The 26,186-nt window shown below is 37.0% G+C and overlaps 1 protein-coding gene across 1 annotated transcript; it reads left to right on the plus strand.

The window, feature by feature from the left end:
• The first annotated feature begins 6,582 nt into the window (after window positions 1–6,582).
• On the plus strand, window positions 6,583–20,358 carry CCT4 (chaperonin containing TCP1 subunit 4). Its single transcript, XM_081069144.1, has 14 exons — window positions 6,583–6,871; window positions 9,996–10,048; window positions 11,114–11,203; window positions 12,279–12,387; window positions 13,014–13,156; window positions 14,221–14,342; window positions 14,686–14,818; window positions 15,834–15,973; window positions 17,526–17,622; window positions 17,707–17,817; window positions 17,917–18,047; window positions 18,175–18,409; window positions 19,729–19,842; window positions 20,089–20,358. Exons 1-14 carry the CDS (start codon window positions 6,745–6,747, stop codon window positions 20,101–20,103), a joined length of 1,620 nt encoding a protein of 539 aa, XP_080925270.1. The 5' UTR covers window positions 6,583–6,744; the 3' UTR covers window positions 20,104–20,358.
• Window positions 20,359–26,186: the final 5,828 nt, after the last annotated feature.

Below are 26,186 nucleotides of genomic sequence, written 5' to 3' on the forward strand. Positions count from 1 at the left end.
GAGCGCAGGCAGCGACGGAAGCCTGGATGGGCCTAAATGGCCTGCGCGGAGGCGCGCGGGGAAAGCGGGAGCAAAATTCCCCCAGTTTAACGCTGCAAAACCCGTCCCCTAGGTTGCCACCACTGAGCTATTCATTCAGTTGCAAAAGGATCACTTTGCTTCCGTTGATTTCCTTCATCACTCCAGGGTCTACTCAAGGGAAAACACTTGGAGATCACTTGAGATGGGGCAGCATCCTATAAACGTGACAGTTCAACTTTTGGATGGCTGCATCTCATTCCAGGCCTTGCCAAGGATCTGTCTATCACTCAGATCTAATCTCTACCTAATCCTTACCTAATCCACCTTTCGTCCAAGAAAATTTAACTATCCCCTGCTAACATAATGTGTTTGCTCTGATTGTTACTTGCCTTTTTATATACATGTGACTTATTTTTCTAGCTAGATCAAGGGGCTCTGATCCAATGCTCCTTTCCATAACAAATATTTTGTCAACACCTTTTTTACTATCCTGAAATAAAATGCATAGATAATAAACTGTGTACCCATATAATTTCAAAAAATCAATATATTATTCACCCATAAAAAAGAATGAGGTTCTTACACATGCTATATCATAAATGAACCACAAAAACATGCTAAATAAAAGACAGACACAAAAGGCAAGCTATTATATGATGCCATTTATGTAAACTTACAGAATAGGCAAATCTATAGACAGAAAGTAGATAAATGGTTGCCAGACGCTGGAGGAAGAGGGAATGGGGTTAATGGGTACCAGATTTCTTTTGGGGGAGTGATGAAAATGTTCTAGAATTAGATAGTGGTTATGATTGCACAACTTTGTGAATATACTAAAACCCACTGAACTGTACACTTTAAAGGATGAATTTCACAATATGTGAATTATATCTCAATTTAAAAATCAATATAATGACCCAATTATAACAGGATAAAAAATAAAAGGAAAGTCATTTATAATATATGTATTTCAATATTTGGACACAACTACACTGTGACTAGGAGACATTAAGTAACCCAATGCCTGCATCTTTATGGGACTTCTACAAATACAGGTGTGCTGTATTGCTGGAGAGAGAGAGAGAGAGCTATTGGTAACATGATCTTGTGAAATATGAACAATGGTCAGTAAAATTCAGAACAAAAAGCATTCTTCCCTCACTTTTCCTAGTAATTGCAAGACAGTAATGTTCTTTGTATTTTAAAGACATTCTAAAAATACACTGTGTTTATATGTACGATAGAGTTAGATTTCAGGCTCAGACAATAACAAACAGGTAGATGTTGCACCTACATGAATGTCCCCGGCATGGCAGAATGTCTTAAATCCCTGGCCCCTGCCTAGCTTGGGTCATTCTTCCCCATTATTGTGAGAACTGAAATACCCCTTTCAGAGTAGTGCCACTTTGTTGCACTGTAAAGAATCAGTGCTCTAGGGACCTGCCCGGTGGCTCAGGCGGTTGGAGCTCCGTGCTCCTATCTCCGAAGGCTGCAGGTTCGATTCCCTCATGGGCCAGTGGGCTCTCAACCACAAGGTTGCCAGTTCGATTCGAGTCCCGCAAGGGATGGTGGGCAGCACCCCCTGCAACTAGCAATGGCAACTCCACCTAGAGAGCTGCGCCCTCTACGGCTGGGACTGAAAGGCCAACAACTTGACTTGGAAAAACAAGTCCTGGAAGTGCACACTGTTCCCCAATAAAGTCCTGTTCCCCTTCACCAATAAAATCTTAAAAAAAAAAAAAAAAGAATCAGTGCTCTAGACTGCTTTAGTTAATGTTTATCCAGTGTTTGCCTGACGTCAAGAGGCATTCTTTACCATAGAAAAGATGTAACACACTTCTTCAAATTCAGAGATACTTTTTGGCTCCAAAAGTAAATCTGAAATAAACTATGCATTGTGTTCAGTGTGCCCACAGTAGTTGCAGAGAATGGTCGATGTACTGGAAAAATAAAAGGGTTATAAGGGGAAACAGCACTATTAAGCACATGACTTCCAAATTACCCACCAAAAAGGCTGTATTCATTTATTTCCATGAAATCTTACTAACACTGACTGGTATTATTCTTTATAATCTTTGCCATCTGATACATGAGAAACATTGTCTTGTTTTAATTTGTATTTCTTACATTTTAAAAGTGAATCCATATATATATATATATATATATATATATATATATGTATATATATTTATTGACTGCTTGTATTTCTTCCCTATTTTCTTGACAATTTTCTACAGGGCTTTCCATCACTTCAGTGATTTCTAAGAGCTCTTTATACATTTGGAATATTGTTTGTCCCCTATATTGCAATATTTTCCTTGGGTTTTTATAGTTGAATCTATCAACCTGCATAGAAAAAGTCTGAAAGGTTATTCACCAACACAGTTATAGAGTATGTCTCTGAATAATTGAGGATGGTTTATGTTTTCTTCTTTCTGCTTACCTGATTTTTCTAAATATCTACAGTGTACATGTAATACCATTGTAATAAAAAGCTAGGTAATGAAAAGATAAAATAGTTATCCTAAAATCAAACTTCTTTTAATGAAAAGCTTTAAAGGAACATATGTTCTACATGACTGAAAAAGCTAGGCACCTTACATAGTGTTTCCTAAAGGTTTTGATAACATTTTCAGAATCTGATAGAAGCTTTCAGAATCTGATAGAAGCCTCAGTTACTTTCCCCTCAAAATTCAAATATACACCAAATGTACCCTGCAATATCTAGGCATGAATTTACCCTTCTGAAATCTTTCTATAAACCTCCTAGTTTTCCATTTGCCTAAGAACTCCCTCTCAGCATTCGAGCAGCTCTAATTAATCCTCAACAGAAATAGATTACTCTTTTAAAAGCAGGGGAGCAATCTGTACATCACTACCACTGTTTAACTCCTATTCCAATGTATGTAATACATGCACATATCACTGCCTGCCTGAGCCTACAGCAAGTTCCAAATCACAGAGATGTTCAATGAAAGAAAATCATCCTGCGCCACCAGGGGCTGCTACTGCCAATGCAACTGTTCAAGGTTGGTACCAGCCACATTTTTAGAATGCCTTTGAACAAGAGGCTCAAAGCACAAAGCTTTACTTTATTAAATCTCAAAACACAACCTGTTTCACAGACAACAAACCTGGGCCTAAGCCTATTGAAAGGATTGCTTAAGCAAAGAAAACATCCTGAAGCCTTGGCTCAAGGAGAAACTACAAACACCCAATAGCAGCCCTCCCGGTAAACAGGTTTCCTTTTCATTCTTGCCAAATAGGTTTCCATTCTCAAGTTCCATTAAACAACTGGTACCTTCCCTAATTCAACTACCCTTTCATGGCTCACAGGCTATTTGGTCCCAGGCCAGCAATAGGTATTTTTATAAGGTTCCCCATCTCTGAAAACATTAAAATTTAAAATGTGTACCGAAATAATTTGCAAACACAAGAACCCCAAAGTTTTGCAATAAATTATCCCTGTTCCCTGTCTCTACTCCACCTTTTCCAATTCAACTTTAAGTACCATTCACTCTCCACTCAAGCAGCTCCTTAACAGATATTAGTTGGGAGTTTTGGGCCATTCTGCTAGGCTCCAGGGGATACAGAAATGAATATGACAGTGTGACCTAAAATCTTACATTCTGGTAAGGGAAAATTATATGCAAATGAAGGGTAGCAGAATATGCCACCCTAAAATGTGCCAATTTGGCATAAGGATTATTTTGAGTTGAAGGCAACTGAGAAGAGACAAATACAACAAAAGCTCCAGGCCCTGCTTGCCCTAAAAGCAGGACATAAATTTTCAAAATGTGTCCCTCTCCCTCTGTCTACCACGGAAAAAAGTTAATCCCAGGAGACAACATTAGACGCTTATTAATGAAAAAGATACCAATTTAAAACTGCATAACAAATCTTACTCTTGTTTACCTTGCTTTTTCTAGTTATCTCCCCATAACTAGCCTTTCTGACACCTGTCTTCCATCCTTGGCTGAAGATGGTACATAAATTGAAGTTCTAAATCACTGTTTTGAGTTACTCCTTTTTCCCTGGGTATCCCACATGTATACATGGGGTATACATGTTAATAAATTTGTTTGTTTTTCTCATTAATCAGTCTTTTGTTATAGGGGTTCCAGACAAGAACTCAAAAGGGTAGAGGGAAAATTCTTTTTTCCTCCGCTACATAAACAAATGATTAAAATAAAATGAATTAAGGTTGTTAATACTTAGTACTTAGAAATAACTAGTATCAGATTTGGTGGTGGAAGAAAATCATTAACTCAGCTTCAGTAGGAGAAGCCTAATGGTGACGTGTTGGAAGAGGTAATTTGAGAGGACATGACCACTGGTTACCCTGCAAGCTGGACCCAGGCAATCAGAGGCTCCTCACCCCCTTCTCTTATCCTTGGCAAATATGTTCTGCCCACCATTCCCACAGTAGGAGCAGATCCAAGGACACAGCCATGAGATTAAGAGGTTGAGAACACGTGGGTGATATACATGACTGAGCCCAGTTAAAGCTTTTATATAAACTTTAAGATTCTGGTGGGCAGGTGCAAAGATCTACTCATCTTGTGACGACCCAAGACAAGCTCAAAAATAAGTTTCCTTGCTTACTAAAACTGCCACCTACCTATCTGGAGTGGTTTGCCTCTTTCTTCAGTCTCTCTCTGCTCTTATGGTGGGAAGAGAGGTGCGATGCTGGTTTCAGATTTCACCCACAAAGCTCCTCAGATTGCAAACCAACAAACAGCCAGACACGTTGCAGGGGAAACAGCATGTCCCTGCATATAAAAGCATAAAACAGGAGTGGTGAGACCCATAGTATAATGACGGGGTTCAGGACACACTACCGTGTGGCATATTGAATATTTGAAGAAATATGAGAAACAGAACTTGAGAAATGATAGGAACAAGAACACTGACACCCCCTTCTTTTCACCTGAAGGAGGTCTTAAGACCCTCGTGTGAAGTGTCCTCCCTATATCGAGAACATTTCTATCTCCAAAGACAGTGGGAGGCCAAGAGGAATCTAAACTGAACAAGCCTTGCTGTTTCCCCAGTTTATTACCCTTAGCTCATAGCCTTTTGTCCACATTTTCCTACAACTTTCCACTCTTCATCAAATATAGTAAAAATAATTCAGATTTAATCACTTTTTCAGGTGTTCATTTCCTTATTAAGGTTCAAATGTCACATAGAACTTCTATTAAACAGATCAGTATGCTTTCTTCTTGTTAATAATGTCTTTTGTTACAGAGCCCCAGCCAAGAACCTAGAAGGATAAAAGGAAAAGATATTTTCCTGCCCTGCAGTAGCAAGAATGGAAATAGGAGCCTAGCGTTATAAACCCGAAAAGATTAACAGGGCTTGGGTCATCCATAGAGAGGGAGAGTTTACACATAATGCAAATTGTCATACTTGGTCGTTGAGAGTTACTGAAGGATTTTAAGCAGGGGAGTAAGAACAGCAGGTTTGAGTTTTTAAGATTCCTTTGTGGTAGCAGCGTGCCAAAGGAACTGGAGGAGCAGGGGAGGCCACAGTTAGACTGTCACAGTAATCAAATGACATGGGTCTGATCTAAGGCTATGGTATCTAAAGGACAGAGAATATGAGAGGGATTCTTGATATAAAGGAGGTAAAATTAGAAGGCTTTGGATGACAAATATATGGTGATGGAAGGAGAACTGACTCTGGGTGGGTGAACACACAATGGGATTTATAGATGATGTAATACAGAATTGTACACCTGAAATCTATGCACCTGTACTAACAATTGTCACCCCAATAAATTTAAAAAAAGGCTTTGGATGAGGGAAGAGAGGGAAGAACAAAAGGAATCAAAGACCTTCAGTTGTCTTCTCTATGAAAAAGGTAAGGGCACTTATTTCATATTTTTGTGAGGATTAAACGAGCTAAAACGTGTCAAGGGTTTAGCACTGCGCTGAACTGAGTGATCCTTATTGTGACGCTTAGGCTCTCTAAAAGCCAGTGACTACGTTATTTAGAATAAAATAGTGTTAAAGCGAGGGCATTGTACTAACTGGTGAGACAGTCCTGATTCGGCAGGCAATCGTAGCTCTAAAACTTTTAAAATTCTCTAGTATTTAACGAGGGTGTATTTAAATCTTTAACTACCACTCGGTATCAATCAACAGGAGACCTCAACACTTAAAGCAAAGAAACCACCCATCCCAAATCTCTCTCCTGACTCCCTTGCAAAATGAATAAAACTGAGTATGATACAGGTACATGAGGCCGGGCAACAGCCAGCGGTTCTGGCCCCCGAGGTCGGGAGGAGCAGGCAGCGAACCACACCCCGCAGTCACGTTTAGTTCGAGTTAACGCCAGGGACCTCACAGCCGAGGACCAGGAAGTGGGAGACGTGGGTGTCCCGACACCCGCCTTTAAAATAGGGGGTTGTCCGATCTGCCTCGGAAGAGTCCGCCCCACCCCGGTGCCGACCCTGGACCCCGAGCGCCCGGGGCCACCATCCCTGGCGAACCCCGAGCTCCCCGGCCCAGTCCCCTTCCCCGGCGCGCGGCGGGCAGCCCGCGACGTCATTCCGGCGCCGCGCCGCAAGGCAGGCCCCCTGCTCCGCCTCGTCCGCTCGGAGCCGGCGCTGCTTTCTGGAAGGTTCGTGAAATCGTTGGTGCCCAACCGTTACTCCGAAGCCAGGCGGAATCCGCATCCATCCGTCCTCCCGGAGCCCACGCAGACCCAGCCCAACTTGCCATGCCCGAGAACATGGCACCTCGCGGCGGGGCGCCCACCGGGGCTGCTGGCGGCCGCAGCCGAAGCGCCTATCAGGACCGCGATAAGCCGGCCCAGATCCGCTTCAGCAACATCTCTGCCGCCAAAGGTATCGCTCCCCGGGTCTGACCCGCGACCCTGCGGGGTCGAGCTCTGCGCTCTCACCCTGTTACGGGGTTGGCGTGGCTCATTTTTTATCCCGTCAGATGATCGTCTCTCGTCTGCCCTTCGGGAGAAGCATCTCTGTGGAGGGAACCTTATTGTTTCTGCCGATAATTCCCGGCCCCAGTATGGAGGCCTGTGGACTTACTCCGGGTCTTAGACGCTCGGAATCTTTCCTCCTGGCTCACTGATGACCCTTCAACAGACGAGGCCCGCGTGCCGCCGTCCCTTGGGTTCTGACAGTTTAGAGCTTGTCGCTTATCTTACTGGTTCCACTGGTAAAACGTTTGCACAATACTTTTCGGTTTTCGTGTTCTTATAAAAATATCACTTAAATAAGCTGAGCACGGCACAACTATTGAAACAAATTGGGTGTGCTCTTCACGCTTGAGTTGGGGAGGGACCCTCTGTGTTAGGCTGTGGGGAACAGACCCGTCTCGTTTAAGAGTGATGGTGGGACGATACATTGTTCTTTTATGCCCTCTGCGTGTGCAACCAAACACAAGCAAATCAAGAAACACGGACACTTTGCTGTTTTGGGTGTTTTTGTAGAACACTTTGGCATTGGTGGAAAGCAAGACCCCGACTTGCGTTCTCTGTTACCATTGCTTACTGGCCTGTGACCATTAACTTCTAGCCAAGGTGTCCTTACCTGTAATATAAATCGAGGAGGAAAACGTTTGTTATTTTTTTTTTTAAGAGTTGTGAGGATTAAGAGAAATCGAGTTGAGTTAGAGTCTGGAAGGAAAAGGGAGAACAAAGGCTTCGAGATCTTGTCTCTGATGTGTGTTGAGTACAGTGAGTATTTCACTTGGGTTGGAGAGCAAGGTGCATGGAGAAGTGACAGACGAGATTGGAAGGGTAGGTGGGTCCAATCTTGTAGGGCCTAGTGTCCAGGAAAGGATTTGGCATCACTCTCACAGCTACAGATGATTCTTCAGTAGAATGAGGTAATAGCTAATTCGTAGGGTTTCTGTGATGATTAAATAAGAAAGCATATATGAAAAGCTGCATGTATAAAATACAGCCTTACAAACATTTGAGATCATCAGCCCAAGTGACTGAGGGTATGATGATGCCAAAGAAATACATATACAGCAGGTCCTCAGATAATGTCTTTGTTCAACGTGGTTTCTTGATGTTGTTGATAAGATGCCCTAGGAACTTAACACTTGTTTTTCTCAATTAGCCTGTGGTAAAATTGGTTTTATGTCTCTTGGCCAGAGTTCCAGGAGCCTATCAATGACATTAAGTCAGGACTTACTGTACACTGGAGAAATGATGGTGGAATAAAAGAGGATAGTTTCTAATTTGGGCCTATTGAGTTGGAGAAATCAGAATGACCAAATGGGTAGATTTAGGAGTCATTTGCAAATTCAGGAGAGAACATACCCGGAAGTAAAGATTTGGTAGATGGTTATTTATGGAGCATAGTGGAAGCTTAGATATATTACGTTAGAAACAAGATGTTAGATAAATTCTGGGGCCATCTGGAGGGCCAAAATAGCTATATAATATGGTAGATTTTCAACAAACAAGGTACAGAATGGAAGGTTTACTTTGATAACCTTTGAAACAGCAGTGAACAGAATTGAAACTGGAACAGGAGAGGTCTGCATGTGGGAAGAAGAGACCACCTAAATTACCTATAATACTGACCTTTTTAGGTAAGCAGAGCTCATAGAGCAAAGGGACGCAACTAGTCTTTCCAAGTTAGACAAAACCCTACAAACTGATGGAGAAAAACTGCTGCCATGTGCATAGTTTAATTTGGGGAACCAGTTTTTTATTTTGATGTTACCAGAAAAGTTAATAGTACCATTAATTAATGATGTGAAAAACTACACACACACAATAGTAGTAGTTCTAATACTGTTCAGTATGAATCGTTCAACAGACAATACTGTGTGCCACTTTCAGAGATGTAAGCAATCTAAAATCTTTTGTTTCGGATGGTGTATCTAGAGTTTTCATGTAGATGAATATAAGGGCGTTTTTAAAGTGTATTAGTGTGCTTGTAGAATCATGGCCATGGGGGTCCACTAAAATTGCCTGAAAGTGTAATAATATTGACTGGGTAATTAGGAACAACCCCTAACTATGAAATAAGTAGGAAACAATTTTTAAGTTATACCAAATATTTTCTCTTTAGCTCTGTAAGATTGTATATCATCAACCACACAATATGGGGAAAATCATTATGCTAGTTTGTGGAGCACACAAAAACGATTAGGGCACAATCTCAGCCCTGTGTATATGGAGTGAGAGTATGTGAGAAAGGGGAAGATTTAATTATTTGTCCTGGACTTGTCAAAGAAAAGGGGTCAAGTACTGTTCATCAATTCTAGTCTCTTAAAAAGTAGTAAGTGGACTAACAAAAAGTAGTCAGTGGACTAATGAAAATGAAGTAGAAACATTTTCATGGTCAGATAATAAGAATAAGTAACTTTGGAATGGTAGACTATATCCAGAGATGTTTCATAACATACTGCTAATGACTGAAAGCTATGATTTTAGTTTTGTTTTGTTTTTTTGTTAACATTTGGGTTTTTTATTTTTTGGAGGTGAGGATCAAAGGTTGTTTCTTACTGTGGGCCATCTATATATCAGCTTCACATTCGTGAACAAAAGTCTTTGCCCTAAGAAATTATACTCTATAGTTAGGGGAGACAGAGGAATCAAGTTAATTATATAGTAAGAGGGCTAGCCTGTCCTATTGTTGCTTGTCTTATTTTAAAGAATGGAGAAAAGAATACAGTCCACAATCAGAGCTAGACTGTATCATTTTGATATTTAAAGGAAAATTAGATAAATCCTCAAGAGTTTATTCTGCCAGAGGCAGAGCATGAATACTATGTATGGTGACTTTAACCAAAACGTGAAATATGTGTCATACAATTAAAGGAGTAAATTATTGTGTTTCCAGTAGATTGTTATTAAACAATGAGTTTTCTTTAGTGTATACAGTGAATGGTTCTACACCCTCTCTTAGTAAGGACAAAGTGATCACTTGAGAAGAGAAATACTTTGTGCTTTAAAGAATCTTGATTTCTTTTTCTTTTCTTTTACAGCTGTTGCTGATGCTATTAGAACAAGCCTTGGACCAAAAGGAATGGATAAAATGGTAAAAACTAAATCATTCATTATTAAATGCAACTATCCACACTGCAAGATCTCAATAGAGGGTTAAGATATGCTGTTTAAAAAATAAAGAGTGTTGGGAAGGCACTTTGAGAGTTCAGAAGAGTGATGGATTACTGGGGGATGAACAGGATTTAACTATAATTCCTATTTTGTTTAATGCTTTATAAACAATGAAAGTTTATACACAAAAGTAGTTATCTGTTGTGTAGTTAGATAGAAAGTACAGTAAAGGTAGGTATAAGGGCTTAAGTTCAGTACTCCTTATTGATGTAACTCTGACCTGACAGGTCTGTGGGATTTCAACTCTATTTCTAGTTTTGTAGACTGGCAGCATAAAACAGATGCATTCCAATGGCTTTTTAAATAATATACCCTCAAATTCAGTGCTAGTTAACTTCTGAAATGAGAGGTAAGGAAACAAGATAGAGCATTTTCTGGATAATACACAGATCATTATTCCTTCTGGATATCTTAACATTTGTCCTTGCTAGTAGTGCTTTCTGCCTTTTACTGAGGATACTAAGTAATAATCGAGTATAAGAATTGTGTTCACTTTGTTATATAAATGTCTAATCACTATGTTGTATACCTGAAACTAATACATATCAATGGTAATTGAAAAATAAAAAATTTATTTAAGAAAGTGATAGCTAATATTCAAGGAAAAAAAGAATTTTGTTCATCATTCATGGTGCGCTTTTTGAGCATCCATGGTATTATTATTGATGTGAACCCAGGAATGATAGTGATTCTTTATAGTATTTTTCCTATCCTTTTTAGTGTCTAGATTCCTTCTCTTTTACACAAAGGAAAAATAGCTGTAACAAAGCCAGCTGTTTCACTTGTAAAGTTGGACTACTATGCATGTTCTTAATCATACTAATGTAAGGGAAGAAAGTTTGAAATTAAGCACAGTTGTAAGCTATGCAAACAAATTAACTTCTCTACCAAGAAGTAGTCAAATTAGAGCTTTTAGGGTGTTATATTAATGCTGGGTAAAGAAAACATTTTTGAAAGCACTGCTTTAAAAAAAAAAACTTTCCAGATTCAAGATGGAAAAGGCGATGTGACCATTACAAATGATGGTGCCACCATTCTGAAACAAATGCAAGTGTTACATCCAGCAGCCAGAATGGTAAGTATAATTTTAGATGAGGTGGGTTTTTTAAGTGTATGGTTTGACATTTGGTGAACAGTTACATTTGTTTTATTTGATTACATGATACCATTTATGGATTGTGAAATTTTTTCTAGTTAGGCTAAACAGGCATGTTTTTAGGATACACTGTGTGTCTAGCATTGGGCTCCTCAGTGGAAGGTCCCTGTCCTTGTCCACAGGAATGTGCCATCCAGTTGATAAAGGAAGAGATAAAAACATGAAATGGAACAAATTATTAGTTCAGTGTGTGGTAGCTGGAAGAGAGAAAAGTAATTTGTGTGCAAAATCGTGTCTAAACTTATAATGTTTATTAAAAAACAATTGCTAATTCAGCTAAAAATCATAATGATGATTCCAGTGTTGAAGTGAGATCTCAATAGAGGGTTAAGATATGCTCTATTTAAAAAATAGAGCATATTTTTTTTTAAAAAATCTGTTTAAAAAATAGTGTTGGGAAGGTACTTTGAGAGTTCAGAAGAGTGATGGATTACTGGGGGATGCTGTTTAAAAAATAAAGAGTGTTAGGAAGGCACTTTGAGAGTTCAGAAGAGTGATGGATTACTGGGGAATATCAGCAAAAAGAAAATCCCGTCCATTAAAAAGTCCCCTTGAATTATGTGAAGATGACTTTTTACGTGAATCAAATAATGTTCATACGGGATCAGTTCAGATAAACTTGGGAAAGGACTCCAAACTGACACTCTGCTCTCATCTGGAATGCCCCACTTCATAGCTTCTAAGTCTACAAGGTACCCATGATACAACATCGTTTATGCTTTCTAACAGGAAGCAAAAACTTACAACCCGCAGTCTGAACAGAAATCATAAAGCATATATAAGACGAATTTTGTGTGCCACAAGTATATCAATTATTTTTAAATGAAACCCAAGGTAAGCAACAAATCAAAAGTTAAGAATTATATTGACTCTTACAGTGTTGGTAATCAAATTGTGACACTGATGTGAAGGCCGTTTGTTTTATATTTGAATTTGATGTTATTTGGATTCTCACATTTCTCATTGAATAACTTGGTGTGTTCTGTTCACTTAGCTGGTGGAGCTGTCTAAGGCACAAGATATAGAAGCAGGAGATGGCACCACTTCTGTGGTCATCATTGCTGGCTCTCTCTTAGATTCCTGTACCAAGCTTCTTCAGAAAGGTAGGTAGAACATAGAACATGCTTTATTACTGATTAAAGGCCAAAAGTTATTAGGTAATGTGAGATTTCAGCTTTAATTTGGAATAACCTTTTTCCTAGGAATTTTTAGATTAAATTTTGCTCTTGTATGAATTAGAAGGTTTTTTTCTTTTTGCTTCTCTTTTTTGCAAGCTTCGTTTTAAACGGAGCTTGATAGAATTTTGCTTTTGAAAAATATGTGGTGGTGGTGTTACTAATCTTAGATATGGATGAGAATGGTGATTTGAGAGAGAAAGCATGGGTTCTTGCTCTATTAAATGGTGCCTAATCATAGTAGTGACTCTCCAGTCACTTATACTACTTACTAGATTTGTGATGTTTTGAAAAGGATAAAATTTGGTTTCAGTTTTAAATATCACATGTGATATAATTGGTCTGTTCCAAATTAAATGGAAATAAATTATTAGCCATGATTAACAATTAAGGTTATTCAAATCATTATACTTATCACTGAATCATAAATTAATCTAGGTAATAATTTAAAATTTGTGACTGTTTTGACATTTTAATGAATAGAAAAATTTTAAGTTTGTCAAATATGTAGCTTATCTGTTATAATTAAATAACTAGATTTTCACAAATGATAGGGATTCATCCAACCATCATTTCCGAGTCATTCCAGAAGGCTTTGGAAAAGGGTATTGAAATCTTAACTGACATGTCTCGACCTGTGGAGCTGAGTGACAGAGAAACTTTGTTAAATAGTGCAACCACTTCATTGAACTCAAAGGTGAGACAAGCATTAAGGGATCATTGTAAAATTACAGTTTAAGTTTCGTTAAGAACTGCAATCTTAGGCTGTGATTTTTGTTTGATGCTGTACAGTTCATAAATGTTAAGTCTCAAGAGTGACTAGGTAACTAAGGTCATTTGTATAACTGAATTCAAGTATAATGTACTCTTTCAAGGCTTTCAGATAGATTGTATTCCCATTTTACAGATGGGAAAATAGGTCTAGTGAAGTTAAATAACTTCATCCAAAACCCACTAATAAGGGGTAGAGCTGAGATTTGAAACCAGAACAAGGTTGCCCATCCAGAGTCCCATCTCTTGACTAATAGCTGTGCTGCTGCGTAGTTCTGAAATTTAAAGCAGTGGTGTTCTTTTAAATTTCTTGGGAACTCATGTCATCTCTTTTCTGTTGTATCCTACATCACACAAATACCCATTCTTTTTCTTTTTCGTCAGCATTATATTGATACATTCATTTTCTTCAGATGTTAAGTGTGAGAGCTAGGTGATATTGGTATCCCCAGAACTAATGCAGAATAGCATAGTTAAGTTACAACATTGGTCATAGATTCTAGACTGCTTGGGTTCAATCATTTAACTAAACTGTTTGACTTTCGATTTTTTTCATCTCAAGGTTGAAGGAAGATATGAATGTAAAGTGCTAAGACCACTGCTTGGCATATAAGTGCTCAATAAATGTTAGCTATTTTCATCAGCTCCTCAGTATTAGGCGTACACATACATAGCTTCTGCTCACAAATTCATATTAGATAGGAAACGTACACATTAATTTGCTTTTTTGGATTTCCTATAGAATTGTTAGTAATCTTGACAGTCCATCTACTATATTAATGAAAGAGGAAAGCAAGCATACATATTTTTATTTGTGCCCTAGTGACTGGCAATCTGAGTTGAAAAGACAGTTTGCATGTAATATTTTTTAATTCTCACCTTCCCTCACACTGCCTACCACCACAAAAAGTGATTACTTCTTGAATAGCTTTGTTAGTAAACAAGTAGGACATTTTCTATTGTGTAGCTGACTTTTTTTTTTAATTCTAGGTTGTCTCTCAATATTCAAGTCTGCTTTCTCCAATGAGTGTAAATGCAGTGATGAAAGTGATTGACCCAGCCACAGCTACCAGCGTAGATCTTAGAGATATTAAAATAGTTAAGAAACTTGGGTAAGCATTTCTAATTGTAATTTCTATTAATAAAAATTAATTTTGGAAATAAACTTAAGGTATTGCCCAAAATAAAAAAAGTTTAAATGAAAGATACCTAGATACAAAGCTTTCTTTTTGGTTTTGTTTTCATGAAAACTTGTATTAATGTGGGAATCTCAAGAATTTATATTTCCTTATGATGGCAGGGCAGTAGTGTGATCAAAGAGGTTCAGGAATGAGGCACAAGTGTGAGTGAGGCTGAAACACATTTTATTGGACTGGTGGTTTTTATTCTGTTAGCAGTCTATTAAACTCACAGATTTCTACCCCGTTAACTATTCCCTCCTTGTTTTCTTTTTAGTGGGACAATTGATGACTGTGAAATGGTGGAAGGACTGGTTCTCACTCAAAAGGTGGCAAATTCTGGCATAACCAGAGTTGAAAAGGCTAAGATTGGGCTTATTCAATTTTGCTTATCTGCTCCTAAAACAGATGTAAGTAGAACCTAATTAAATTGGTTCCTTGTTTATGTGTTTTAACTTCTAATACCTCAGTTACTCATTATTATAAAAATAGAATATACTGATGCTAGTGATAAAAAACATGTATCTCAAAGGAATTAATAAAATTGAGACAAAGGTAGAAATTGTTGGATGCTAGACATGATAACTCTATAGCCTCAGTTGGCTATTCATTGAAATTGAGCATCGATTTACTTTATAGATGAAGACAAACAACAAGAACATGTATGAAATAATAAAAACAGGCTATGTAAAGTTACAATGTAAGTGGAATTTCTAGATTCTTTCTTGCATTCTGAGAAGAGAAACCTTAACCCATCCCACAGTAGCAGGCAGATCTTTTGTCCTACATTTGCACAAAGGAAACTTTAAGCCAGTTTAATATCCATGCTGTGAAGAAATTGTTTTTATTTAAGATAGTCCCATATCTGTTAGGCCTAAGTGCCATTTCCTAAAGGGGGTGGTTGGTCTTATTACCTCTCTCAGATTTGTTCTCATTTCACATTGTGTTGGCATACAGGTTTCCTGTTTAGTCATTTTAAATGTTTCCCAAAAGTATAGCCCATCCAAAAATTAATGTTGTTTTATAGGTCTTTGATATAAGCAAGATACGCCCTTGGTACCTTCTTTCAGCATACCAATTTACATAATAAGCCAGAGTAACAAAGATGCAAGTGAAATTATTTCAGTAATAAATTTGTATGAAGAGAATTGGCATGTTTAGAAAATAGGATAATCATTTTACATTTTTTGATTATCAGAAACGTACTTGCAAAAATACACGCACACAGCAAGGTGTATAAATCATAGTAAACTCCCTGAGTTAAGGTTGGTGTATATTCATCTTTCCAGACTTTTTGTATGCATGTCTGTATATAATTTCTTACTTGGTGCGATTTTGATTGAATTTATACAACAATGTTTTCATTAAAAAGTCTTTTTCACTTTAAAACTCCTACATTGAAAATTATTATTTTTTTTTAAACAGATGGATAATCAAATAGTAGTTTCTGACTATGTCCAGATGGACCGAGTGCTGCGAGAGGAGAGAGCCTATATTCTAAATTTGGTGAAGCAAATTAAGAAAACCGGATGTAATGTTCTTCTCATACAGAAGTCTATTCTAAGGTCTGGGGCTATTGATTTGTTTTGTTTTGTTTTGTTTTGTTTCTTTTAATTCTTTATCAAATTGCATTGAGGATTTTCAGGAATCTGCTCACCTTAAAAAAAGAAAATGTAACGATACACATTAATGTGAAAGACTTCTTTCCTTAAGCTGGTAGTTGTCTAACCTGGGTAACCATCGGTATAGCTGCTTCGTTAAGTTTGACTTGTTTCCTGTCAATGTATGGTTTTGTAAATGTGCACGTTAAATTGTATTTTCCATTTTCTGACACAGTCAGCAAAAGTTATCCTCAGCCTAGCTAACTGGCAGCATTCCTCTGGTCTGGGGCTATTTATTTTGTTCGTCTCTTAGTAATAATTGATTTTGGATCCCCTGTAGCAATTTTTAAAGGAACTTTCGAGGTGGGTAAACCACTAGATATTTAATGTCTACATTTTGAGGCATTTATTTAGATAAATCCTCTAAAGTGATTTATCTTCCCATTGTAATAATTTAAGTATAGGATATATAATCTTTCTAGACCAAGACCCTAAATAGCAAGTAAATGGGAATGCTTTGGGTTTTTTTTAATCTAAGTTTGGTCTAAAATTAATAAACTAGCCAAAAGTCATTTATTGAAGGGTCCGTGCAGTTGTTTACTTTGAAATTTAAATAGAAGCTCTTTTGGGGGAAATAGTGGATAGTCCATGGATTGAAACAATTATCCAAAGTTTGGATTAATCCCATTTTTTTTTGATTGTTCTAAATAGGTAAACACATTCCCATGTACTCTATTAATGTTATGCTCATTTTATATAGAAACCCTGGAGTTGGAATACCTGGTTCTCTCCTAAGTCATATAACAGCTATTAACCTTGAGTAAATTGTTCTCAAAATTCATACAGCATATATGTAAAACAAGGGTAGTAATATTCACCCTTCTGGTATCGCAGGGTTGTCAAGATCATTTCAGATAATGAGTGGGAAAGTATAAATTTGTGATCTTGAATTAATCATACTTTATTCTAAATTCAGAAAATATCAAAGTTTTATCAGCGATATACTCATTTAGTATTAAGAAAAAATGACAATTATTGTGTTTTATAAAAGTGTCATTGGGGTATGTTTTAATATTATCCATTGGAAATCTTATTTCAGAATTTTGAGCTCAAACTTGGTAAGCTGAGATGTAAAGCATCTCCTTCACAAAGTCTGCCTGATCATAGCATTGTACACCAGAAGCTAAACATTAATGAATGCCAACTATAATTTTATATATATAATGTGATGGCTGGGTGTGAGGTCGGAGGGATAATGGATGGGGGGAGGGGGGTTCACAGTGTGAGGGATATAAATGATGAACGTCTAAGTATTACCTTGTCTTGTACACCTGAAACTAATAAAAAAAAAGAGAGAATATGAAAAAAAACAAAAATAAAAATAAATTTAAAAAAAACAAAGTCATTGGTCATTTAAACAACAGTAAAATAATGAAAATCTTTAAAAAAAGCGTTGAACAGCAAAATGGTTTTTTTTAATCCTAACATTGGCATGATTACTGATTTTGTATTTTAGAGATGCTCTTAGTGATCTTGCATTACATTTCCTGAACAAAATGAAGATTATGGTGGTTAAGGATGTTGAAAGAGAAGACATTGAGTTCATTTGTAAGGTAAAAATACACCTGATATTTGCATGTGTGACAATGACCAATAATCAAATGTTATCTTAATTTGTGAATTTGACTTTTTCCCAGACAATTGGAACCAAACCAGTTGCTCATATTGACCAATTCACTGCTGACATGCTGGGATCAGCTGAGTTAGCTGAGGAGGTTAATTTAAGTGGTTCTGGGAAACTGCTTAAGGTAACGGTATTAGAATTAAGCTTTATTTGCCTGGGTTTTTTGTTCGTTAATTTTTTAATCCTCACACCAAATACCTAATTTGGAATTTATTTACTAAAGATTACAGGCTGTGCAAGTCCTGGAAAAACAGTTACAATTGTCATTCGTGGATCTAACAAATTGGTGATTGAAGAAGCTGAGCGTTCCATTCATGATGCCCTATGTGTCATTCGCTGTTTAGTGAAGAAGAGGTAACATAAATTACTAAGTAACATTTAGAACATTAAACTTCTACATTTTGACTACTTTTAAAAGTAAATTATTTAAAGTGGTTTTCTCTTGGCTAAAATAAGCTAAAAATATGTTTGTGAATTTCAGAGCTCTTATTGCAGGAGGTGGTGCTCCAGAAATAGAGTTGGCCCTACGGTTAACTGAATATTCACGAACATTGAGTGGTATGGAATCCTACTGTGTTCGTGCTTTTGCAGATGCTATGGAAGTCATTCCATCTACACTAGCTGAAAATGCTGGCCTGAATCCCATTTCTACAGTAACAGAACTAAGAAACCGGCATGCCCAAGGAGAAAAAACTACAGGCATTAATGTCCGAAAGGTAATAATTTAATCTTGGATTACTACGGAAAATTATTAAAATTTTTAAAGCTTCATAATTATCTATTGAATGAAAAGCTTTGTAATTAAAAGTAATCTTGGATTTAAATATGAGACCTACAGGTTCATTGAGTGAGAAAAAAGATGATGCCTTAAGTGAAAAGTTTTTGTTCGTTAACTACCAATTATTGACCGTGTGATTTTTGGCAAGTTACATAGTTTGTACTTTAGTCTGAGTTGTAAAAACGGACAATTAATAGTTCCCTCATAGGCTTGTTGTGAGGTCAGATGTATTACTAACAAAGTTCATACAAAGATGCCTGGCATAGTGTAAAAACTAAATATTAACCATTGCTGCTGTTATAACTACCAGCCTATATTAGTCATCTCGGGTAAACACATAGAACAGTAATTTCCCCTTTTGAATTAGTTCTGTGAATGTCTTTTTATTGAGGAGACAAATAATACTTAATGGGGAAAATCTGACAATCCAAGGTGATATTTTTTGAATGGTACAGAACTCCAAATGAGGGCAGTACCTGGTTAGTGAAAGCTTTATGAAGATGCAGTTTTGGTTAGTAGGGGATGAGGAAATTCAGATGGGGAAGCAAATGGTTTACAGGTGAGAGGGACCATGAAGTTACTAATTTTTTCTAGAGCAGAAGTTGTAAGTTGGTGATGTAGTGGACTTTAGGTTAGAAAGTTCAGATCAGAGCTAAAATTTGGAGGCCCTTGAATATTGGGGCAGGAACAGGTTGTTTTTATTCCAGTAGTTGGGAGCCATTAAAGTTTTTTTAACCAAGATGCTAAAATGATAAAGTATTTCAAGGAGGGAAGAAAGGAGCTAGGATTGCTTATTATGGCCATCAGCAGTATTATGGCCATCAGCCGTAATCCTTGGAAGAAGGGGGACTAGAATACTGGCAATAAGAATTTAAAAGTGAGATTTGAGAGATGTAAAGGTAGAGCAGACCAGACTTAGCCAAATTCAGAATTAGGATTCAGAGAGGATTTGAGCATTAAAGATCTAATAATTTTTAATCACTGTGATCCTCTACCTAATTTTTGCCAGGATATTTTTAAATTAGAGATACTTTGGAGTTAGGGTTGGGGGAATCCAGCATTAATTCATTTTTTCCAAATTCTAGTTGAAATTCAACCTACAATGTAGAGAAAAGCTTACTTAGTAAAGAGTATCTTACTCTTGACTAGACCAAGGGGAAAAACTTCATTTGGAAAGTCCTTGAGTCATACTGGTAATAGTATAGTTGGTAACATGTGTAATTACAAATACTAAAAGTAATTTGTGCTAATTTGCAGGGTGGTATTTCCAACATTTTGGAGGAACTGGTTGTCCAGCCTCTGTTGGTTTCAGTTAGTGCACTGACCCTAGCAACTGAAACTGTCCGGAGTATTCTGAAAATTGATGATGTGGTAAGTATGTGTAGATTGAGAATTTTCCAACAAGGTCAGAAAGGGATTTTCTTTTTTTAGGAGGGTTTTTTTGGGCAGTGGGTGGTAAATGTTAGTTAGCTACTCATCAAGGTGATAACAAGACTGATTTTACAGTCTTTTCTTGCTTGTAAAAATAGGGGTGATTTGGGTTATTGCCTTAAATGTCTTCCATCCTTAAAATTCTATCATTACAAGGTTTTGAAGCTCAAGTTTTTCTCTTGTTAGGTAAACACTCGGTAATCTGGATAACACTGGCTGACTGGCACCATTATGGCCACTAATAGTGCGGCTGGAGTGGAAGATCACTCACTGGTGTTCCTGTTTGGAAAATTGTTTCCTCTATGACTTCCTGGGCCTGGTCTTCCAGTTGGCATTTGCTTGAAGTTGTATTGACACAATTTAATGAAAATATTAAATATTTGATTTCAAAAGCTGGATTATTTTATTGCCCCTTCCCTATATTCAGATACTCTTAAAAACCTATATAAGAAGAGGAAAAATGGATTCACATTATCTGTTGACTTCCTTAGGCTATTAATCCTGGGTACTTTTAAGTGTTTCTATTTTCTTTTTTTTAAAACAGAAGAATGAAAAATGTCCTAATATGCTCATCACACTGATAAATACCCATTTACATAAAAATCTCAAAGTAATGTATTTGTAAAGTTAACAGTACAGAAGGATACAAAGTGAAAAATGAAAAGCTCCCACTACCCTATAATCTTAATCCTTTTTCCCAAGAATAACCATAGTTGTGTTAATTGGGATTTCTTCCATAAATGAAATATGCATATATGTAGCAAATCTTACACAAAAGGTATTCTTAACTAATATGTCTTGTTTCAGTGGTTTTTAGCATCTTCATGGCCTCTACCCTGGTGACGCATCATCTCACCATGAATAGTGTTAAGATCTAATCTCTGCCCTCACTTTAGTCTCTGTCCTTCAGTTCTGCACACACTGTCACTAGTGAGTTTGAAAAACTTGTCAGGCACTCTATTTTATGAAAGTTTTCATGGCTTCTGATTTGCCTTTGGATGAAGGCCAAACCTCTGAGGTGGACCATAAATGGGCCTATACAATCTGGTACCATTCCCACATCTATTGTATTTCACAAAGAGTGTTCTAAAAGCAGGTAGGGCTCTTCATCACATTTGTGGAGAATATCAGCCAACTAGTCTGGAGCTTCTTTGTATCTGAAAACTTGGATAGTTAATTTGGTAAATGGTAACTTAATATGTTCAGATATCTGTTTCTGGATTGTCGGCAATTTATTAATTCAGTTTACTCTCCCCATTTTAATGGGTATTAGGAGCTCACTGTAAAAGAAGCTTTTTCTAGCTGGCAAAAATTTAATGAAGTACATCCTAAAAATACTTCTCTAATCCAGATTATTTAATACATTGGAACTTTTATCAGTTATTCAGCAAGAAGTTCTGTTATACATAGAAAGCCCTAAAGATTCTTCAAAAAAAGCTGTCAGGACTAGTAGAGCAAAGTCAACACAAAAATCAGTTGTATTTCTATACAATTTGAAAAGGAAATTATAAAAACAATTCCATTTGCAATAGTATCAAAAAGAATAAAATAGTAATTAACCAAGGAGGTGAAAGGCTTACACAATAGCCTTTCAAATTTTTGAATTTTTAAAGTTTAAATTTTTGAAATTTTAAAATATTGCTGAAAAATTAAAACAAATGGAAACACCCCATGTTCATGGATTGGAAGACTACTATCCAAAGCCATCTACAGAGTCAGTGCAATCCATTATCAAAATCCCAATGACATTTTTGCAGAAATAGAAAAGCCTATTCTAAATTCATTCGTATGGAATCTCAAGGGAACCTGAATATCCAAACATCTTGAAAAAGAAGAAAACCAGAGGATTCACACTTCTGGTTTACAAACTTTACAAAGGTACAGTAATCAATCACTGGTATCGGCATAAAGGCAGACATTTAGACCAATGGAATACAAAAGAGTCCGGAAATAAACCCTCATAATATGGTTGAATGATTTTTGACAAAGGAGCCATGACTAGTCAATGGGGAATGGCCTGGGAATTCCCAAGTAGTCCTAAGTAGTGCTGGGAAAACTGAATATCCGCATGCAAAAGAATAAGGTTGGACAACCTACCTAACTATAAAAATTAGAAACCTAAATGTAAGACCTAAAAATAAACTCCGGAAAAAAACCTGAAATCTTCATAACATTTAATTGGCAGTAATTTCTTGGATATGCCACTAGTAACAAAAGGAAAAATAAGACAAATTGGACTTCATGAGATGTTTCAAGTTTTGTGCATCAAAAGACAACAGTAAAAAGCAACCCACAGAAAGGAAATGTTTCCAAGTCGCATATCTGATAAGGGGTTAAAATCCAGAATATATAAAGGACTAAAACCCAATTCAAAAATGGGCAAAGAACTTGAATAGACATTTCTCCAGAGCAGAAATACGACTAATAAGCACATGAAAAAGATGCTTGACATCTCTAAAAGGGAAATACAAAACTACAATGAAATGCCACCTCACCTATTAGGATGGCCACTGTATAAAAAAAAAGCGTCGAGAATATAAAGAAGCTGGAACCCTCGTACACTGTCAAGAATGTAAAATGGTACAGTTACAGTTGAAAACAGTATGGCAGTTCTTCAAAAAACTAAAAACAATTACCAAATCCATAATTCCACTTCTGGGTATATACCCAAAAGAATTGAAAGCAGGGTCTCAGAGATACTGTACACCAATGTTTGTAGTAGCACTGGTCACAATAGCTAAAACATGGAAGCAAGCAAAGTGCAGTGATGGATGAATGGATAAGCAAAATGTATATACATACAGCTGAATATTCAGCCTTAAAAAGAAAGGAATTTTTGACATGCTACAACATGGATGAACCTTGACATTATGCTGAGTGAAATAAGCCAGTCACAAAAAGACATACTTATGATTCCACCTACATGAGAAAGTCAAAAATCAGAAATAGAATGATGGTTGCACAAGCTGGAAGAAGGGGAGAATGGAGAGTTATTGTTTAATGGGTATGGAATTTCAGTTTTACAAGATGAGAAGTTCTGGAGATGGATAGTGGTGGTGGTTGCACAACAATGAATATTTGATAACACTGAACTGTATATTTAAAAATGGTTAAGATAGATTTTATGTGTACTTTGTCACAATAGAAACAAATTAGAAGAAAGTTATTGGTCATGCAAAGAAGCAGGAAACTGACCAATAATAGAGAAAACCAAGAGAAACAAACCTAAAAATGACAAATGAATTATCAGACCTTAAAACAGCTTTTATAAATCTTCCATAAGTGCTCAAGGATGTAAAAGAAAATATGAACATGATGAGAGAAGTGGAAGATATAAGAGACCCAAATGAAATATCTAAAAATGAAAATTTCATTATCTTTTAGAAAAGTACTCTGAGTAGGATTCATATCAGATTAGACATTACCAAAGAAAAAGACAGCAAACTTGAAGAGAGGACCTTAGAAACTATCCAAAATAAAGCACAAAAAGAAATGGAATTGATTTTGTGAATTGATTTTGTATCCAACAACCTTGTTAAACTCTATTACTTTAATAATTTCCCTCTATTTTTGGGGGAGATCTACACAAGCAATCTGTAAACATTGAGAGTTTTTTCTCCTTCTCCAATCCTTATACCTTCCCCCGCCCTTTCCTTTCTTTCTGGCTAGGACCTAGAGTACAATGCAGAATAGAAATGACCAGTGAGTGTGGTGGTCAACTTCCCAGGTAGCACCTAATAATTCCTGCTTCTTGTATCACACTCTTGTGTAGTTCCTGTCCCACATTGTACCAGGTTTTGATGACAGCATATGATCAATAGCATAAAGCAGAAGTGACAGTATGTGACTTTAAAGATTAAATTATAAAACACTCCCTTCTGTCTTGGACACTCTGGCTTTCCCTCTCTCCTGAATCATTTGCTCCAAGAGGAACAAGCTGCTATGGTGTGAGAAGATCTATGGAGAGGACTCTGGCCAATAGTTAGCTAGGAACTGAGTGAGGTCTGTCAACAACCAAACAACCATGTGTTAACTAACGAAGCTCATTAGCTTGGAAGTGGATTCTCCATTCTCAGTTGAGCCTTGAGAAGACCATAGCCCTAACCAATGGCTTGACTCAACCTTGTGAGATATCCCGATCCTGAACAATTCAACTAAACTCCCCTAAATTTCTGACACTCAGAAAGTATGTGGAGTAATAATGTGTATTGTTTTAGGGTAGTACATTGCATAGCAGTAGATAACTAATATAGTGGACATCTTTGTTTTGCCCATTTTTTTTACCATTATGATGTTTGCTATTTTGTTTAAATTTTATTTTTGTTTATTGTTAGATGTCCTTTATCAGGTTAAGGAAATTTCATTTTACTCCTAGTTAAGTTTTTGTTTTAATCATGTATAAATGTCAATTTTTATCAAATACATTTTCTGTATTTGTTGAGATAATTCTATGATTTTTCTGCTTATATTAGTCTTTTCAAAGAATGAATTTTAGCTTAATTTTGCTCTATTGGAGGAGTGGGGGAGATGCTTCCCCACTGCTCACACTCCAAACCAGCAAACAAAGGCTTGGGATGAAGGGCTCAAATCTTATTGCACATTAATTTCTAACATTTATCCAATTTCTGTGCTTATTTCCTTCTACTTTCTTTGAGTATGTCTGTACTTCTTTTACTTCCTGTTTCTTTCCTCTCTCTCTCTCTCTCTCTTTCTCCTTATTAAATTGGATTATTCTCCCTCACCTCTTCACTTTATAAAGTATCAGACTATATCTTGACTTTCCTACTCCCTTTTTCTTTCACATAAATTTCCCCCAATAAATCTCTTACACTTCTCCTTCAACAACCCCAAGGACCATCAACTGGTGAATGGATAAACTGAAGAAAGTGATAAAAAACAATGTAAATACTGCATATTAAGACTATGCCTGTCTGTACCTGTCACATTATGAGCAGCACCAAAAAAAAAAAAAAAAAAACAGGAAAATTTTTCCAGTGTTGGAAAACTATTATCTCTTTCAGCAAAGAATATTACTCAGCAATTAAAAAGGAACAGACTACACATGGATATATTCAACATGGATGAATCTTACAAAAAAAACTATGCTGAGCAAAAGAAGCTGGGAGCAAAAAGAATACATATTTTATGGTTCCATTTATATGAAGTTCTAGAACAGTCAAGGGAATGGAATGGGGAATAGACGGCAAAAGGGCACAAAGGATCTTTCTGGGATAATAGAAATGTTTACATTTTAATAAGGGTATGATTTCTTGAGTGTATGCATTTGTCAAATTTTATCCAACTATACATTTAAGATCTACTCGTATTCATTTCACTGTTACATCTTAATACAAAAGTGCAAAAACAAGTTGGTTAGAGCGCAGTGCTCATAACACCAAGGTTGGCGGTTCAATTCCCACATGGGCCAGTGAGCTGCGTCCTCCATAACTAGATTGAAAACGACTTGCAGCTGATAGGTCCTAGAAAAACACACTGTTCCCCAATATTCCCCAATAAAAAACGAAAACAAAAAAGTGCAAAAACAATTCTTCTTATGATGATTTAAGATATCATTTTCTTCTTGTAGTTCTGTCCTTTAGGGACAGAGCTAGGAGTGCAATTCCCAGGCTCTCGGCCTTATATGGAAAGGTGCTGGCTCAGGTAGTATATGGCCATCAACTGTGATTGGATGGCCATCAGCTGTGGCTAGTTGGCCGTCAGCTGTAACCAGTGAGCCATTGGCCACTAATATAACTGCTGTGGCTATGCTAGCAGCAAATGGGGGATAGCAAGAAGACGGTGGCAGAGCTAGCAAGCACGGATTGCAGTTAGCAAGTGAGATTGGTTGGTTAGCAGAGAAGTGGACGGAAGCTTGCAGATCGTGTGGATCCTGTTTTTTGTGTCTCCAACCCAGCTGCCAGCTAGAATATAGTGGTATGACGCCCCTATCTATGGCTCCATTGGTGTTCCTTTTTGGCCTCACCATATCCTGCGTTCTTATGTGGGGAACGGTACCAGGGACCCCACATGCCACCCTGCATGACATGTCCACTTCTGCTTTATATGCTTTGAAGCTATGTTATTAGGTATCTACAAATTTAGAATATTGCTGGTGAATGGAAACTTATCAGCTCTTCTACATACATACACAACATGTTCTATTCTATTCCTATCTTATCCTATTCTTGCCTATCCTTGCCTAGTATTTTGTAGTGCTTCAACGTGTAGACACATCTTACTGTTTTGAGGTCGGGCTTACACCAAATCCCAAGACAGGCACATGC

This window comes from Rhinolophus hipposideros (assembly GCF_964194185.1).
Source record: "Rhinolophus hipposideros genome assembly, chromosome: 12".
Taxonomy (NCBI): Eukaryota; Metazoa; Chordata; class Mammalia; order Chiroptera; family Rhinolophidae; genus Rhinolophus; species Rhinolophus hipposideros.

What these genes read in the sequence shown, in the direction of transcription:
- CCT4 (XM_081069144.1), top strand. Translation starts at nt 6,745, where the DNA reads ATGCCCGAGAACATGGCACCTCGCGGCGGGGCGCCCACCGGGGCTGCT. An exon ending in CAAAAGGAATGGATAAAATG is followed by an intron (nt 10,049 to 11,113) that starts GTAAAAACTAAA and finishes AAAACTTTCCAG; the next exon opens with ATTCAAGATGGAAAAGGCGA. An exon ending in TACATCCAGCAGCCAGAATG is followed by an intron (nt 11,204 to 12,278) that starts GTAAGTATAATT and finishes CTGTTCACTTAG; the next exon opens with CTGGTGGAGCTGTCTAAGGC.